Source organism: Acomys minous, assembly GCF_964271855.1.
Source record: "Acomys minous genome assembly, chromosome: 6".
NCBI classification, from domain to species: domain Eukaryota; kingdom Metazoa; phylum Chordata; class Mammalia; order Rodentia; family Muridae; genus Acomys; species Acomys minous.
In genome coordinates this window covers 99,462,411-99,478,249 of record NC_140487.1, presented here as the reverse complement: position 1 = coordinate 99,478,249, position 15,839 = coordinate 99,462,411, and the positions used below count along the sequence as shown (strand labels likewise).

Sequence of the window (15,839 nt, the reverse complement as noted above, 5' to 3'; positions counted from 1 at the left end):
TAGTCCCAGCACTCCGGAGGCGGGCACAGGTGGATCTCTGCGAATTCAAGCTCGCCTGGTCTACAGGGTGGATTCTAGACCAGCCTGAGCTACATAGTAAGACCCTGCCTCAAAAGATGAATTTAGAATAAGGACGGTCTTATCCTGTTCATATGCTCTATCGTGCCTCCACAGTTATGGAAAAGAAAGTTCAGAGCTGGGCCTGGTGCAGCAGGCTACTCAGGAAGCTGAGGCAGGACGATTGATGGTTCAAGGCCAGCCCGAGGAACTTTAGTGAGACTTTGTCTCCGAGTAAAAATAGAAAAGGTAGCTAGGGACATGGTTCAAAGGTAGACTAAGCCTGAAAAGGGCCTTAGGTTCAGTCCGCAATACTAAAAAGGAAAATTTGGACAATGACATACTTTTCCCTGCCCTCCCAATGTTACTCACTTTTATTAGCATATATCTATTGTATAAAATAATGACTTTTTTAAAAACTTGAGACAGGTCTTCTCTGTATAGCTCTGGTGCTTTGCTTCTCTGCCTCCCAAGTGCTGGGATTAAAGGCATGTGCCACTACCTACCCCTTGATAGTCCTCCTTCCTTTGTCTTCTGAATGCTAAATTATAGGCATGTACTACCGTGCCTGGCAAAGCAAGGTCAGTCTGACTCTGTGTGTGTGTGTGTGTGTGTGTGTGTGTGTGTGTGTGTGTGTGTGTCTGTCTGTCTGTCTGTCTATCTATCTATCTATCTATCTATATTTCTTGTTTGTTTGGTTTTTTTTTTTAATTTATTCATTTTTGGTTTTTTGAGACAGGGTCTCTCTGTGTAGCCTTGGCTGTCCTGGACTCCCTTTGTAGACCAGGCTGTCCTTGAACTCACAGCGATTCGCCTGCCTCTGCCTCCCGAGGGCTGGGATTAAAGGCATGTGCCACCGCGCCTGGCTCATTTGGTTGGTTTTTTGAGACAGGGTTTCTCTTTGTAGACCAGGCTAGCCTTAAACTCAGAGATCTATCTTCCTCTGCCTCCTGAGCACTAGGAATAAAGCTATGTGCCACCACTGCCTGGCCTATCTTATTTATTATTATTATTATTATTAGAGACAGGAATCTCTCTATGTAGCCTTGGCTGTCCTGGAATTCTCAATGTACAATAATCTAGCCTTGAACTCTCAGAGATCTGCCTGTTTCTGCCAAGTGTTGGGATTTAAAACATGTACTACCATGCCTGCCTTTATGTATTTTTAAATTCTTACATTTTTGTACTGATGGAGATCACACACAGGGCCTCTTTTATGTCAGAAATTTTTACCTTTATTATTTGTTTTTTAAAAAGATTTATTTATTTATATACTGATTATGTACACAGTGTTCTGCCCATATGTATACCTGCACACCAGAAGAGGGCACCAAATCTTATTATAGATGGCTGTGAGCCACCATGTGGTTGCTGGGAATTGAACTCAGGTCCTTTGGAAGAGCAGGCAGTGTTTTAACCTCTGAGCCATCTTTCCAGCCCCAATTTTTACCTTTAAAAAATCTCTAAAATTTATTTTTGCACCAGGTGTTGTGGCACATGCCTTTAATCCCAACACTTGGGAGGCAGAGGCAGAAAGACCAATGTGAGTTCAAGATCAGCCTGGTCTACAAAAGTCCAGGACAGCCAAAGCTACACGGAGAAATTCTGTCTCAAAAAACCAACCAACGAACCAATTTATTTTTGCGTGTATGAGTGCTTTTTCTGCATGTATGTCCATATGCATGTCTGGTACCCAAAGAGGCCAGAAGAGGGCATCACATTCACTGGAAATGGAGTTACACAGAGTTGTGAACCACCAAGTGAGTGCTGGGGTTAAAGACATCTGTCACTGTGATCAGTGCTCTCTCTCTCTCTCTCTCTCTTTTAATATTTATTTATTTATTACATATAAAGTATACAGTGTTATACCTGCAGGCCAGAAGAGGGCACCAGCTCTCATTATAGATGGTTGTGAGCCACCGTGAGGTTGTTGGGAATTGAACTTAGGACCTCTGGAAGAGCAGCCAGTGCTCTTAACTGCTGAGCCATCTCTCTAGCCTCCTTCACTTTCTTTTTTGAGGTGGTCTCATAGGCACAAGCCTGTCTTGAATGGCTGTCTAACTTCCTGTCTTCATCTTGAGTTCTGGGACTTCTTTCTTCTTCTTCTTCTTCTTCTTCTTCTTCTTCTTCTTCTTCTTCTTCTTCTTCTTCTTCTGCATTATTAATTATTTTATTATTATTATTATTATTATTATTATTATTATTATTATTATTATTATTATTATTATTATTATTATTACCTTTTTGAGACAGGTCTCACTATGTAGCTGTGACTGGCTGGTCTTGAACCCACAGAAATTTGTCTTCCCCTGCCTCTCATGTGCTTGGATTAAAGGTGTGTGCCACTAAGAGTTTTGGGATTACACACCATGTTTCCATAGTGGTGGGAAGTGAACCCAAGACTTTATGCATGCCAGGGAAGCAGTCTACCCACTGAGCCACATGCCAGTCTCCTGCCCCACTTTTCAACCACCATACCTCACCACTACTCTACTCTAGTTTTGAATATATTTATCTACATCAGAGTTGACATCTGAAGATGAGAGCTGATGCCACTGCCCAGAGGCCTCAGGAGGCACAGTGCTGACTACCAGGGCACTGTGTCCCTTAGTGTTACCTGGGACCCTGACCCTTCCAGACAAGATTCACACTCAAGAAAAGAGTGAGGCTTTGGTGCATTTATTTGTTCTGTAGCTGGAGGCTGGTTTTTGAAGGTGCCATCTGTTGTACCTGTAACACTTAAGACCCATGGACACTGGCTTTAATCAGAACTCTGCCAGTGCAATTGAAGAGAGCATCCCATAAATGGACTTTGAGGACTCAATCTCAAAAGTTGGAAGTTGAGATGGGTGTGGTGGTACATGATTTTCATCCCAGCACTTGGGAGGCAGAGGCAGGAGGATCGTTGTGAGCTCGAGGCCAGCCTGGTCTACAGCTAAGACTATACAGAGAAACCCTGCCTTGGGGGGGGGGGGGGAAAGTTGGAGGTTGAGCTTGGTGTGGTGGTTCATTATTTTCATCCCAACACTTGAGAATCAGAGGCAGATGGCTCTCTGGTGAATGAGAGGCCAGCCTGGTCTATATAGTGAGTTCTAGGCTAGGTAGGGCTACATAGTGAGACCCTCTTTTGCTCCTACCACCAAAAATGAGAAAAGAAAAGAAACATAGTAAATGTGGTGCAAATCTGCAATCCAGGCACTTGGCAAACACAGGGCAGTCAGGACTACATAGAGAGATCCTGTCTCAAAAAGCAAAACCAAAAATAAAATAAGATGGCATTTATTTATTTTTGGAGACAGGGTTTCTCTGTGTAGCCCTGGCTGTCCTGGACTCACTTTGTAGGCCAGGCTGGCCTCCAACTTAGAGACTCCTCTGTCTCTGCTGCCCAATTGCTGGGATTAAAAGTGTGGCTTTTTTTTTTTTTTTTTTTTTTAAAGACAGGATTTCTCTGTGTAGCTGTGACTGTCTTGGACTTGCTTTGTAGACCAGGCTGACCTCGAACTCCCAGAAACCCACCTGCTTCTGCCTCCCAAGTGCTGGAGGTTTGATTCTCTCCAGAGGGAAAAGAATTCAATTTTTTTTTCACACAGAGGTTGGGAGTTAGTGGAGAGCCAGGTCTAATATAACTGCTACGGATGCGTTCTGAATCCCAGGCTATGTGCTTTGACTGTTACACGCTGTTTGGGACCCCAGTGATTAAGAAGCAGACCTTCCATAGTAAAGGAAGCAGACACCTGGAGAGCTCAGTACCTTGCCTAAGGTCTCACAACCAGTAAGGGGCCAAATTTGGAAGGACTCTAGCTCTGCTTAAGGCAGCCTGCTGCCTTTACAGAGCACAGTAAGATAGTGACACCACTGGGAGGCAGAGGGCAGGAGGATCGCTGTGAGTTCAAGGCTAGCCCGGTCTAAAGAGTGAGTCCAGGACAGTCAAGGCTACACAGAGAGACCCTGTCTGGGGGGAAAAAAAAAGATAATGACACTAACATCTGTGTAGCACTTCAAAGTTCACAAGAGCCTTCACACCCTTTGTATGCACTATGTCATGAGAGGCCGGTGCAGGTGAGGCATTCCATGCTTTTTTGGGGACAGCTACTTGTTGAGGGTCCTTCTGTTCCTTCTCTGGAGTAAGGATGCCAGTGGCTCTGAGATGCCAGAGGAGAAGGCCTAAGGAGAAGTAGCTAAGGTGGTGAGACTTGGCCGGTTGCTATGGTTACCCAGCCATCTGGGTAACCATTTTGAGGGTTGCTATGGTGATGGGCTGCTGGGTAGCAGGGAACCTCCTTCCTGGGTGGCTGGCACCATCCAGGCTTTTGGGATGAGGGATACTGCAGGTTCAGGGCAGAAGAGGGTAGCACAAGAGCAGGCAGTTAGCTGCCCCAGAGCAGACTAAAGGACTCAGGGCAAAAACTTAGGTTTCCAGGCAGCAAGCAACTTTGCCTGGGATTGGCCAAAGGAGGAGGGGCTGGCCCTGGAGGCAGGACGCCCAAGAACGAGACAGGCTAGAACCTGGCAATTCTGCTTCTAACCGACCGGTCAGACCTAGCAGCCCCTGCATGCCTGCTTCTACAGGGGAATGTACAAGACATGGCAGATAGTACTGAAAAGAGGAATACTAGGGAAACGCGCGCGCGCGCGCGCGCACACGCACACACACACACACACACACACACACACGCTATTAGCAAATGTATTTACATCAATTTACACATAGAAAATAGAGCTTCTTAAGCCACATGGAAGAAGTAAAGGCTGGAAGTAAAACCTCCTAGAGGTTGGGAAGGGGCAGCAACAGGAGGAGACTTTCCAGTCTGCATAGGAAGTGGCTCCAGCCCTTGGCTTTTGTCTTATATTTGTTTTATTCTTTTATTTTTATTTCATTTTTTGGTTTTTTGAGACAGGGCTTCTCTGTGTAGCCCTGGCTGTCCTGGACTGACTTTGTAGACCAGGCTGGCCTTGCACTCAGTGATCCACCTGCCTCTGCCTCCCGAGTGCTCTGATTAAAGGCATGCGCCACCATGCCTAACCTTTGTTTTATTTTTGTTCTTGCTTTTTTTTGTTTTGTTTTGTTTTGTTTCCCCCTTCCTTTTTTCCTCCCTTCTTCCATTCCTTTCTTTCCTGAGATAAGGTCTCACTATGACGCTCTGGCTGTCTTGGAACTATGTAGATCAGATTGGGAGTGCTGGAGTAAAGGCATGCACCTCTACGCCCAACTCCTGAATGAATTTTTGTTTTGTTTTGTTTTGGTTTTAGAGGTAGGGTTCTCTGTGTAACAGCTTTGACTGTCCTGAAACTTAATTTGTAGACCAGGCTGGTTTCGGACTCACAGAGATGGCCTGCCTCGGGAGTCCTGGAATTAAATGTGTGCTTGTCTTGCAGAGGACCTGGTTCCAATTCCCATGTGCACATGGTGGCTCACAAACATCTACATTGCCAGTTTCAGGGGATCCAAAGCTCTGTAGGCACTGTTTTGTACACACACATACACGTAAGCAAAACATTCCTGCATATAACATTAAAAAAAAAACCCTACTAAAACATAAAAAGGTAAAATGGCAGTGCATGCCTATAACTGAGGCTGAGTCAAAAGGAGCTCAGGGTCAACACCAGCCTAGGCTACACAGTGAGAACTTTCAAAGGAAAAAGCAATAAAGACCTTGTCTCAAAGACATAAGGGTTGAAGTAGATAATCAATGCCCACATTTTGTTATCTGAACTCTGTTTTTATGCCTTGGCATGCATACACACCCCCATGCACAAAAAAATAAATAAAAATATAATAATTAAAAGGGAGACAGTATGGTGGCACAGGCCTCTAGTCTCAGGTACTCAGGAAGCTAAGGTAGGAGAATTGCAAGTTCAAAGCTTGTCAGGGTAATTTAGAGAGATTGTCCCATAATAAAAAAATAAAAAGGGATCCAGTAAGGCTGAGCAACTTCAGATCAAAGGAGAACATCTGACTGCAGTGAGAACAGGAAACAGACTGGCCAGGCAGGGAAGGGACCCCAGAGCCACAGCTCTAGGAATGCCCTTGCTGGAGGCCAGGGAAGCCCGAAGAGCTTCTGGTTCCTTCTCGCCCTGCCCGGAAGCTGTCTTTGAGGATGGTTGTGATCAAGCTCACCTCGTGGGTGGGGCATCTAGCTCACCCTCTTATACCTCACCCCAGGTTTTACCGTGAATCCCTTAAGAAGCCCTGACTTAGCTGTTGATGGCATCTTATTTCTAGGACCTGTTCTTGTCATACAGCTTAGGCTCAGAAACTATCAGTGACTATAGTAAAACTTTCTACTGAAACAAAACAAAACAAAACAAAAGTAAAAGGGAGGCCAGGTGTGGTGTCAAATGCCTTTAATCCCAGCACTCAGGAGTCAAAGGTGGATCTCTGTTAGTTCCAGGCTAGTCTGGTCTACATTTGAGAGCTCCAGGATAGCCAGGGCTACATAGAGAGACTGTACTGCAAACAAACAAACAAACAAACAAACAAACAGAAATGTAAAAGGAGGGGATAGCAGTTAAGAGCACTTACAACTCTTACAAAGGACAAGAGTGGGGTGCTTAGCATATACCGTATTTTTTAGACTATAAGACACCCCTGACCATAAGAGGAACCCAGTTTTTAGAGCAGTAAAACAAGAAAAACAGTAAAAACAGCAATCAGACCATAAGATGCACCCTAATTTCTCCCCCCATTTTTTGGGGGGGAAAAGTGCCTCTTATGGTTCGAAGAATATGGTAAGATGGGCTGCTGGCAACTGCCTGTAATTCTATCTCCAAGGGACCTGGTACCCTCTTTTGGCCTCTGCAGGCACCTACACTGATGTATACACATGCACACGCACACACCCTTAAAAATGTAAAAAGGAGCCAGGCGGTGGTGGCACAGGCCTGTGATCCCAGTACTTGGGAGGCAGAGGCAGGCAGATCTCTGTGAGTTCAAAGCCAGCCTGGTCTACAAAGTCCAGGACAGTCAAGACTACATAGAGAAACCCTGTCTCCAAACTTGTCCCCCCAAAAAGTGTCAGGGCATTTGGGAGAAGGGAAGGATTCTAAAGGTTTTATTTCCTTGCAGTACCGATGTCTCCCACTAGATGTCCTCCCAGGTTCATAACCTCTTTAGAAATTCAACAGCAGGCCCACAAGCCTTTCTCCTTTCGGAGAGAGCTTTAGAGCTTTCTGGATTGTATGGTTTGGCAATAAGCTTAAGACTCTTGGTTGGAAGAAAAAAAAAACCAGTAAAACAAAAACAAAAAAGCCCCCTCACTTTGGTAGGCTTTCTTCCCTCCCCCCCAAGCTTTGTTCCCTCTAGCCTAGTAAAATTTTCTCTGTATAAAACAGGAACATCAGCCAAACATGTGGACTTCCCCTTTCCCATTCATTAGAAGAATGCTTTACTTCAAACTCTCAGGGGAGTATTTAAATGCAAATTTCACCAAGAAAGCCACTTGGTTTGGAGAGAGGCGCTCTAGCCACGGTGCAAACCAGAGCCGGGCTTCCTAATCACCAGGTTTCTTTCCTTTTCTTCCTCTTTTGAGGCTGGGTGTCACTATATATAAATATAGTTTAGGCTGCCCTCAAATTTACAGCTCTCTTGCCCCAGCCTTCCGAATGCCTGGGTTGCAAGTTTGCACCACCACTCCTGGGCTTTACCGTGCGTCCCCCTCCCCCCAGTTGGGGGTGGGGGTGGGGGTGGGGTAGGGGGGACAAGGTCTCAGTATGTAGTTGTCCAGCCTAGACGTCACTGTGTAGACCAGGTTGGTCTCTAACTCACTGTGACCCTCTCACGTTTGCCCCTTGAAAGCCAGGATTAAAGGCACGCACCACCAAGCCTGGCTTCTTACTGTGTTCCTTAATAGGAATCTCAGCCCTTTGCCGCCCGCTCCCTAGCTCCCTGGTTTCCCACAGAACCTGATTAGTGCAGTAGACTCTTCCTTCTGTTATTTCCCAAGCTTTGGCAAGTATCAGTCACGACTCTTGAGGAACCTGCTCACAAACTGGTGCCTGTAGCAGGCCTAGGAGGAGTTGGGGGTACTTTCCAGTTGGCTGCAATGAACTGAGGAGGTGGGTGTTGTAGAGTGGGTAAGGGTGGAGGCTGTGGATGTGTATTTGCATCCAGGCCTTCTTAGCCCTCCTGGCATAAAACAGTATAGAAAATGCCGTGACTCAGCACTTACAGGCTCCAGAGTTAGTGATTCTGTATCCTCTATTTTTTTTTCCTTTTTTTTTAATGTGCCTGTGGCCGAGTACCACACCAACTCCTTCATTTTGGGTTCCCTGCTAAGTGCCTTTTATTCTTTAAGAGAAATATACCTAAGACCGAACTCATTAGCAGCTGACCTCAATCTGTGAACTATGAATTTTTTTTTCTATTTAAAGCACAAAGTAAAACTGGAAAAAAAAATGAGTATTTGCCCCAAGGATCTTCCATGTCCTCTTCCAGACCCTCTCTGTACAGAGGTTGGGAAACTCAGCAAAAAATGGGTGGGAAGTGATATGATTAATTATTTGCTCACCTGCTTTCTGCGCGTGATGCAATGTGGAAAGCTATGCTTGCACCTATTAGCGAAAAGCATCATTTCTGTTTCTGTGCTGAGCAGTTACTGACCAGATACTTGACATTACTCACAAGGTACAAAGCTCCAGCCCTTGCTCTAGGGTAAGAGGCTCCTACTTCAGACTCTTAAGAATGAGAACTGAAATGGAATCCCAAGTGTCAGCTTTGGTTGCTCGACGTCACGGGAAGTCTTTTTCTACTTGCTCATGTGCCTTTGCTGTGATAGTTACTGGTGTAAGTTATTACAACCATTTCCCCATTCCCTAAAAAACACGTCAACGACGGTTGTTGAATGGGCCGAAAAGTGGGTTCAAAGTATCATCTGCGGTTACCAAAGTTCAAATTGTTTGCCTGAGACAGGGTCTTACTCTGTGGCCCAGGCTGACCTTGAACTTGTAGCAGTTCCCCTGCTCCGGCCTCCTGCGTGCTAGGATCACAGGTCGGAATCCTCCACTCAATGCTCTTGGTTCCAGTCAACCCGTGAATATTGGGATTGAATGATACACAACCGAACAGGGAACCCCAGGACGCTGGGAACCCTTCTACAGAAGGGCCCCCAAGTAAATCCCTGCCCGTATTTACATTTCCCGTTTTTCCTTTCTCCAGGGCTGAGAATAATTGGCGATGGGCTTCCCTCGTGTCGCCCTAACCAGTTTTGCTTCCAGAATCTTTTCTTTGTTCCCTGACAGTCCTGGTGCAGCCTCGGGTTCCCACATTTCTCTCCCTTTTGATCTAAGTCGCGCTGTTCAGAAGGCTGTCACAGTTTAGTAATCCTATTGGGTCTCCCCCCCACCCCCGGATTTATGCCCTCCCCCCACGTGCAGCCACAATCCTGTTTTCCTTGCTCTCCCAATTGTCATTTCTCAGGCTCTGCTCCTTGGCCTGGTTTACTTTGTGGTGATGGCTCTGTCCCCCTCGCTTCGTCTGTTTCGGGACAACCCTTTGTTCGCGGGCTTCTTTGTGGTCGTACTGTCCCCCTTCGGCCTCACACGGCCGTCCTGGCCGGGTCCTGCCCTTCCTCGGCTCGGTTCTGGAACTGTCTGGCCTTGGATGTGAAGCATCTTGGTCTTTTGCTCCCCGCCTGCCTTCAAGGTTTTCTCTAGAACCTTCTTCTCCCTCGGCCGCACAGGCTCAGCCCGTGGCTCCCTCCTTTGTCCCGGCGGCCGGTGTGGGCCAGCGCTGAGTGGGGCTGCGGCCCGGCCCGGGTCGGCGCGGGGGTCTCCCGGTCGCCGCGGCCCGCCGGGCCTCTTGTCGTGTGGTGCGGGGACAGGCCTCAGGCGTCGGCCGGCCGCTTCTGGGCTCCGCTCCGGCCCGCTGCTCGCCCGGGCGGTGGTCGCTCGCCCGCCCGGCCCGGCCCAGCCCAGCAAGCTGCAGCCACGGGGCTGAGGACGCGCCCGGCGGCGGCGGAGGCGGCGGGTTGAGGGGCGGGGAACCGGCCGGGCCTGGCGCTCCTGACAGGAGGCGCCGCCGCCGCCGTCGCGCCGGGGCGGGCTGAGGGAGGAGCGGAGCCGAGGGGTGGGGAGGCGGAAACGCGAGCCGGGACCGAGCGGGCTGAGGAGCGGAGCGCGCGCGACTGCCGGGCCGGGCGAGCCGGACGCGGAGCCGAGAGCGAGAGGAGAGCGAGAGAGCGAGGGTACCGTCGCCGCCGCTGCTGCCGCCGCCGAACCGCACAAAGGCCGAGGCTGGGGCCGTCGCCGCCGCCGCCGCCTCAGCGCGCGGGCCTGGAGCCGGCGCCCCCCGGGGCCCGGGCAGAGTGCGGCGCGGGCAGCCATGGCCGGCTACGTGCCGGGTCAGCAGCCGGCCAACCGCAGCCAGGAGAAGGAGTTCGTGCAGGCGTACGAGGATGTACTGGAGCGCTACAAAGGTGAGGCTGAGGCCGGGCCGGCGCTGGCCGGAGCCCGAGGCCCGCGGCTTGGCCCTCGCTGCCCGCCGCGGGGCCGGGTGCAGGTGGGGAGGCGGGCGGGGGGCGCGCCCACCCTCGCGGGGCTGGGCCGGGAGCTGCGGCCGGCGCTCGAGGGGGGCCCGGCTCCTGTGGAGTTGAGATAAACCTCGCGAGCCCCGCTCCCCGGCCGGCGCTCCTCGGCGCTCGCTCTCCTAGCTCCAGTCGCACTGTTTGCTTTATTATCTGGCCGGATCCGAAGGAGGAGAGACGTGGAAGCTGGCCCCGGAGACCGACTGCTGTGGGACTCTGTGGCCGAGGAGGAGTTGGGGCTCGGGGGAGAAGACGCTCTCAATCGGTTTCCCCGGGCGAGCTTCCCTGCGGTGGCTCTCCGGGGGGTCGCCCGCCCGCTTTTGTCTCCCTCACTCTCGGGGGTGGGGTAGGGGTGTCGCGCGGGAGCCTAAGGTTGTCGAGCACCCTTGGGGGTCGTGGGGGGGGGAGTGTCGGGTGGGCTGCGTGGCTCGTGAGTGTGCAGATTTCGGTGGACAGGCCTCCTCACCCCCACGCCAACCCCCTCCATGTCTGGGCTTGCCTGGTTGAGGCAAGGGTCTAGTTATTATTATTTTTTTTTTTCCCCTCCTCTCAGAAATAAAGATTGGTCTCGGGTTTCAGCCCCTGGAGGCTGTCTTGCGAAGCGGTTAAGCGAGTTAATGCCTAATCTTCTATGAGTGCATGCAGAGAAAGTTTTGACAGGCCAGCAGGGCTAGGGGCAGCCTTTCCCTAACCGCCCTAAGGTGCCCCAAGTGGAAGGCAAGGGGGTACGTGGCTCTGGAGCCCCAGCTTTGATTTATCAGTGTGCTCTGGACTTCAGTTTGCACTTTCATCGGAGATGTTGATTTTTCCCAGAAACTTAACAGACAGCACTTTTCTCCTTTTTTTTTTTTTTTTTTTTTTTAAAGCTGGGGCTCTTGTGACTTTTCTTACCATCTGAAGGACAGAAATCTTCGACTCTTATGACTGAGGCCAGCATACTTGTTCACCACACCTACCCAGTGAAGGGAAACTAATGACAAAGTGTAGCTCGCCCCCCACCCCACCCCCTTTTTTTTCCTGGTGACATTAGAGCTCTACTTGGGAATGCAGCTTGAGGGATGAAATGGTAAAGGGACCCGCTGGGGCTTCTGTTTGTTTATGCTGCATCAGCTCCTGTAAGCTGCCCAGTTTTCCTGTCTGCAGGGAGTTTTCTGTCAGGCCCCTGTGGTCCTTCCTTTAAGAAATGGGGATTATTCCGAGGCACAAAGAGGTTAGGGTGGGCTGCTGAACTTCACTGGAGAACTGCTGCTCCTGAATGGTTCCATTAAGTTCCCTTCACTGGCTTTTGCTTTGCACTCCGCAGCGGGGTGATATGCTGGGGCTGTCCCTGGCTGCGCCGCCCGCCCGGCTTCCAACCAGCAGAATTCAAGCACAAATAGGAAGAAATCTCAGTACCTCCCTGGGTCTAGTCCGTGGCTCCTAGTTGAAAGGAAGTTGGGCTCCCCTGTTTTGAGACAGAGGGAGCAGGGCTTGTTCTGGATGGGCAAGTGGTGTACAGACTTCCAGCCACCTCATTCAATTTGGTTTTCCCTTGTTGGACTTTGTTACAGTGTGTCCGAATTTGATTCTTCTCAGACACAGGCCCTCTTTCTTAAAGGCACTTAATTTTTAATTTTTTTTTAAATTATTTTTTTTTGTGTGTATGAGTGTTTTGCTTGCATGTATGGTGGTGCACCACATGTGTACCTGGTGCCGGAGGATGGCGGAAGAGGGTATTGGATCCCCTGGAACTGCAGTTATGGATAGTTGGGAGCCACCAGATGGGTGCTGGGATTTCAACCTAGGTCCTCTGCAAGAGCAGCAGGTGCTCTTAACTGCTGAGCAGTCTCTCCAGTCTCCATCCTATCAATCTTAAAAAAAAAAATGGCCTTAGGGTTGGAGAGAGGATTCCACAGATGAGAGCTACAACCCCTTGTAACTTCAGTTCCAGGGGATGTACTAGACACAACTGTTACACACATGCATTCATGCAAGCACACGTGCACATAAACAAATAATCTTAAAGACAGCATACATGCATGCATGCATGCACGCATGCCTTTAATTTCAGGGCCTGGGTGGTAAGAGGCTAGCCAAAGGCTACATTTTGAGACCATGTCTCAAAATAAAGACTTTTCTGGGTGGTGGTGGCACATGCCTTTTAATCCCAGCACTTGGAAGGCGGGAGCAGGCGGATCTTTGTGAGTTCGAGGCCAGCCCTGGTATACAGAGTGAGTTCCAGGGCAGCCAGAGCTGTTACACAGAGAAACCTTGTCTCAACCCCACCTCCCCATTGGAGAGAAATGAGGGAAATTGATATTACTGCTGGTTTCTAGACCTTCATTAATGGGCCTCCGAGTTAGTTGCATTTTTACCGTAATGATTTGAAGAATTATTATGCAAAATAAAGTAGGATTTTCATACAGAGAGGGAGATCTGTTGTTCTCAGTTATATAAATTACCCCAAGAAGGGACTAAAGCAACAAATAATAATGCATTTGCAGTGTGGACTGAACAGAGCTGTGTATAAAGTAACATTTTTTAAAAAAGGTTTTTCGAGACAGGGTTTCTCTGTGTGGCCTTGGCTGTCCTGAACTCACTTTGTAGACCAGGCTGGCCTCGAACTCACAGCGATCTGCCTGCCTCTGCCTCCTGAGCGCTGGGATTAAAGGGGTGTGCCGCCACCACCTGGCAATTAAAGCAGTTTTATTAGGAATGGTTGTCAGGATTTTCTAGAACTGCTTGGCAACTGTTACCCTGTGTTGATTGTGAGCATGGTTTTAGCAGAGCTAGAAGATTCAGCATGGACGTGAAGTGCCCTCCTTACTTCCTAAGTATCCCAAAGGCTGCTTCAGATAGCTGGCTGATAAGCAAGAAGATAACTCGGTAACTAGATGCTGATGTTTCAGCAACCAAGAGAACACCTCTCACCCCTCAACAAATGACTACTAAATCTCTGTTGAGGGTGATAGTGTGGGGCACTGGAGATGCTGGGATTATGACTGAGGCCTGGCTTCTGCCCTGTTACACACATCTAGCAAACAAAGATACATAGTAACAAATTATGAGATGGTGGTGAGTGCCCGGGAAACACAAGGACAAAGAGGGTCTCTAGGGTTCTTTGAGGTTGGGCTTTGTCCTTATTTATTTATTATTATTTTACATATATTGGTGTTTTGACCACATGTATGTCTGTGAAGGTGTCAGGTCCCCTGGAACAGAAGTTACAGACAGTTCTGAGCTGCTGTGTGGGTGCTGGGGATTGAACCCAGGTCCTCTGGAAGAGCAGTTAGTGCTCTTAACCACTGAGCTATCTCTCCAGCCCAGGCTTTGTCCTTATGTTTGTTTTGTTCCTGGTCTTACTTACTGTATAACCCTGACAGCACCATACCAGCTTTTAATTTTAATATCAGTTAGTTACTTGATTTGAAGATAGGTTTTCAGCCTAGGCTGGGTGTATAGCTGAAGCTGGCTTTGAACTACCAAATTTACTGTCTGTTTCCCAAGTGCTGGGACTACAGGTAGTGCTACCATGCAAGTTCAGAAAAGTGTGTTTTCACAAACTTTTGACAATTAAAGTCCTCTTATGCCAACCCGGACTAGAAAAAAAAATCACATTTCAACATGGGTAGTGTTGACTGTGTGGCACTTACAAACTTCTGAGTTGACTTATATTGGAGTTCTTGTTAGGTGTACTCACCTGGTGCAAGGGATGAATGCAACTAGATAGGTATGTTCAGCCTACCACAGAAAGTAACTGCACAGGGCTACGTCACACACACACACACACACACACACACACACACACACACACACACACACACACACACACACACACACCCTGACAAGACAATTAGATTTCAGATTTGGGTTCTAGTCTAGCTTTGCACTTCTGGGGTATCCCCCTAGAAACACTGCTGACTCACTCTTATCTTTAGATTTTTCATCTACTAAATCTGTCAGTGATTTATTGGTATTCATGAGAATATAGATGAGGTGTTGGCATACACTATGCTATCAGTTTTTACTTTTTTTTTTCATGTTCATAACATGTTCTTTTTAAAAAAGATTTATTATGTATATAGCACTCTGCCTGCATGTACACCTGCAGGCCAGAAGAGGGCATCAGATCCCAGTATAGATGGTTGTGAGCCACCATGTGGTTGCTGGGAATTGAATTTAGGTCCTCTGGAAGAGCAGACAGTGCTCTTAACCTCTGAGCCATCTCTCTAGCCCTGTATATAATATTTTCAAAACCACTTCATATTCATCTTATTTGAGATTCATAATAATATCCTATACATGTAGTATCGCTAAGATTGGAAAATTTAAACACAGGGCCTTACCCAAGCACAGGTTTCAGAGCTCTGTACGAGGGTTTTACATTGTCACAGAGGAACTGTAAAATCAGAGTACTAACTTGGATTAGTTGAAGTAGTTTGTGAAAATGTTAGTAAAATGCTACTATTAGTGTCATTGCTGGCTTCTAGCCTCTGAAGGACAGGCGCACACTCAAGTGCCTTACAATTATATAGCTCTGAACTGTGGGAAATTTATTTTCCCCTTGTTTGTTTGAGATAGAGTCTTGCTATGTAGTCCTGTCTGGCCTGGAACTCATTATGTAGACCATGCTGGGCTGAGACTCACAAAATTCCACCTGTCTCCCAAATGCTGGCATTAAAGATGTGCGCCTTTCAGCTGGGTGGGTGGCACATGCCTTTAATCCCAGCACTCGGGAGGCAGAGGCAGGCAGATCACTATGAGTTTGAGGCCAGCCTGGTCTACAAAGTGAGTCTAGGACAGCCAAGGCTACACAGAGAAACCCTGTCTTGAAAAAGAAAAAAAGAGTTTGCTCGCTTGATCTACAAATGCTTATTCTCATTGAGAGGTGGTCATAAGTCATTATTGGTCTTATACAGAGAAAAAAATAGGGGAAATGCAGGAATGTCTCTCTTTGCCTTTATCTTGCATACATAGGCAAGGAGATGGGAGCTGAAAGGAGAGAAAGAGAGATTTAGGAACATAGAGGGAGGACAGAACAAAAGCTAGATGATTGGACCTACAGCTCAAGGCCTTAGTTGTTACTTATAAGGAAGGTTATATCTAAGTCATTGCTACAGAATTTAGTATACTGTTACAAAACATGAGCATGTCATCAAATACTTGGCAGATTTTAACACAAGAATATATATCCTAAGTCTAACAGATAGATATGACTCTGTCAATATATGTAGTAAATTAGTTGAATAAGGTCTTCAAAAACCTCAGAGACACACAGAATAT

General features: G+C 48.0%; 2 protein-coding genes across 8 annotated transcripts in view; one reads left to right on the top strand and one right to left on the bottom strand.

The window, feature by feature from the left end:
* MACF1 (microtubule actin crosslinking factor 1) overlaps positions 1–15,839 on the top strand; it is a 348,476-nt gene that overhangs the window by 12,730 nt on the left and 319,907 nt on the right. The gene's annotated exons all lie outside the window — the stretch shown is intronic.
* On the bottom strand, positions 1,293–10,378 carry LOC311600443 (uncharacterized protein). The gene is made up of 2 exons (XM_084787147.1): positions 8,565–10,378; positions 1,293–2,177 (listed from the first exon to the last, which is right to left on the bottom strand). The coding sequence occupies exon 1, from the start codon at positions 10,375–10,377 to the stop codon at positions 9,493–9,495; it is 885 nt and encodes a 294-aa protein (XP_084643273.1). The 5' UTR covers position 10,378; the 3' UTR covers positions 1,293–2,177; positions 8,565–9,492.

Excerpts from the sequence above, each read along its gene's own strand:
- LOC311600443 (XM_084787147.1), bottom strand. The coding sequence starts at position 10,377 with ATGGCTGCCCGCGCCGCACTCTGCCCGGGCCCCGGGGGGCGCCGGCTC.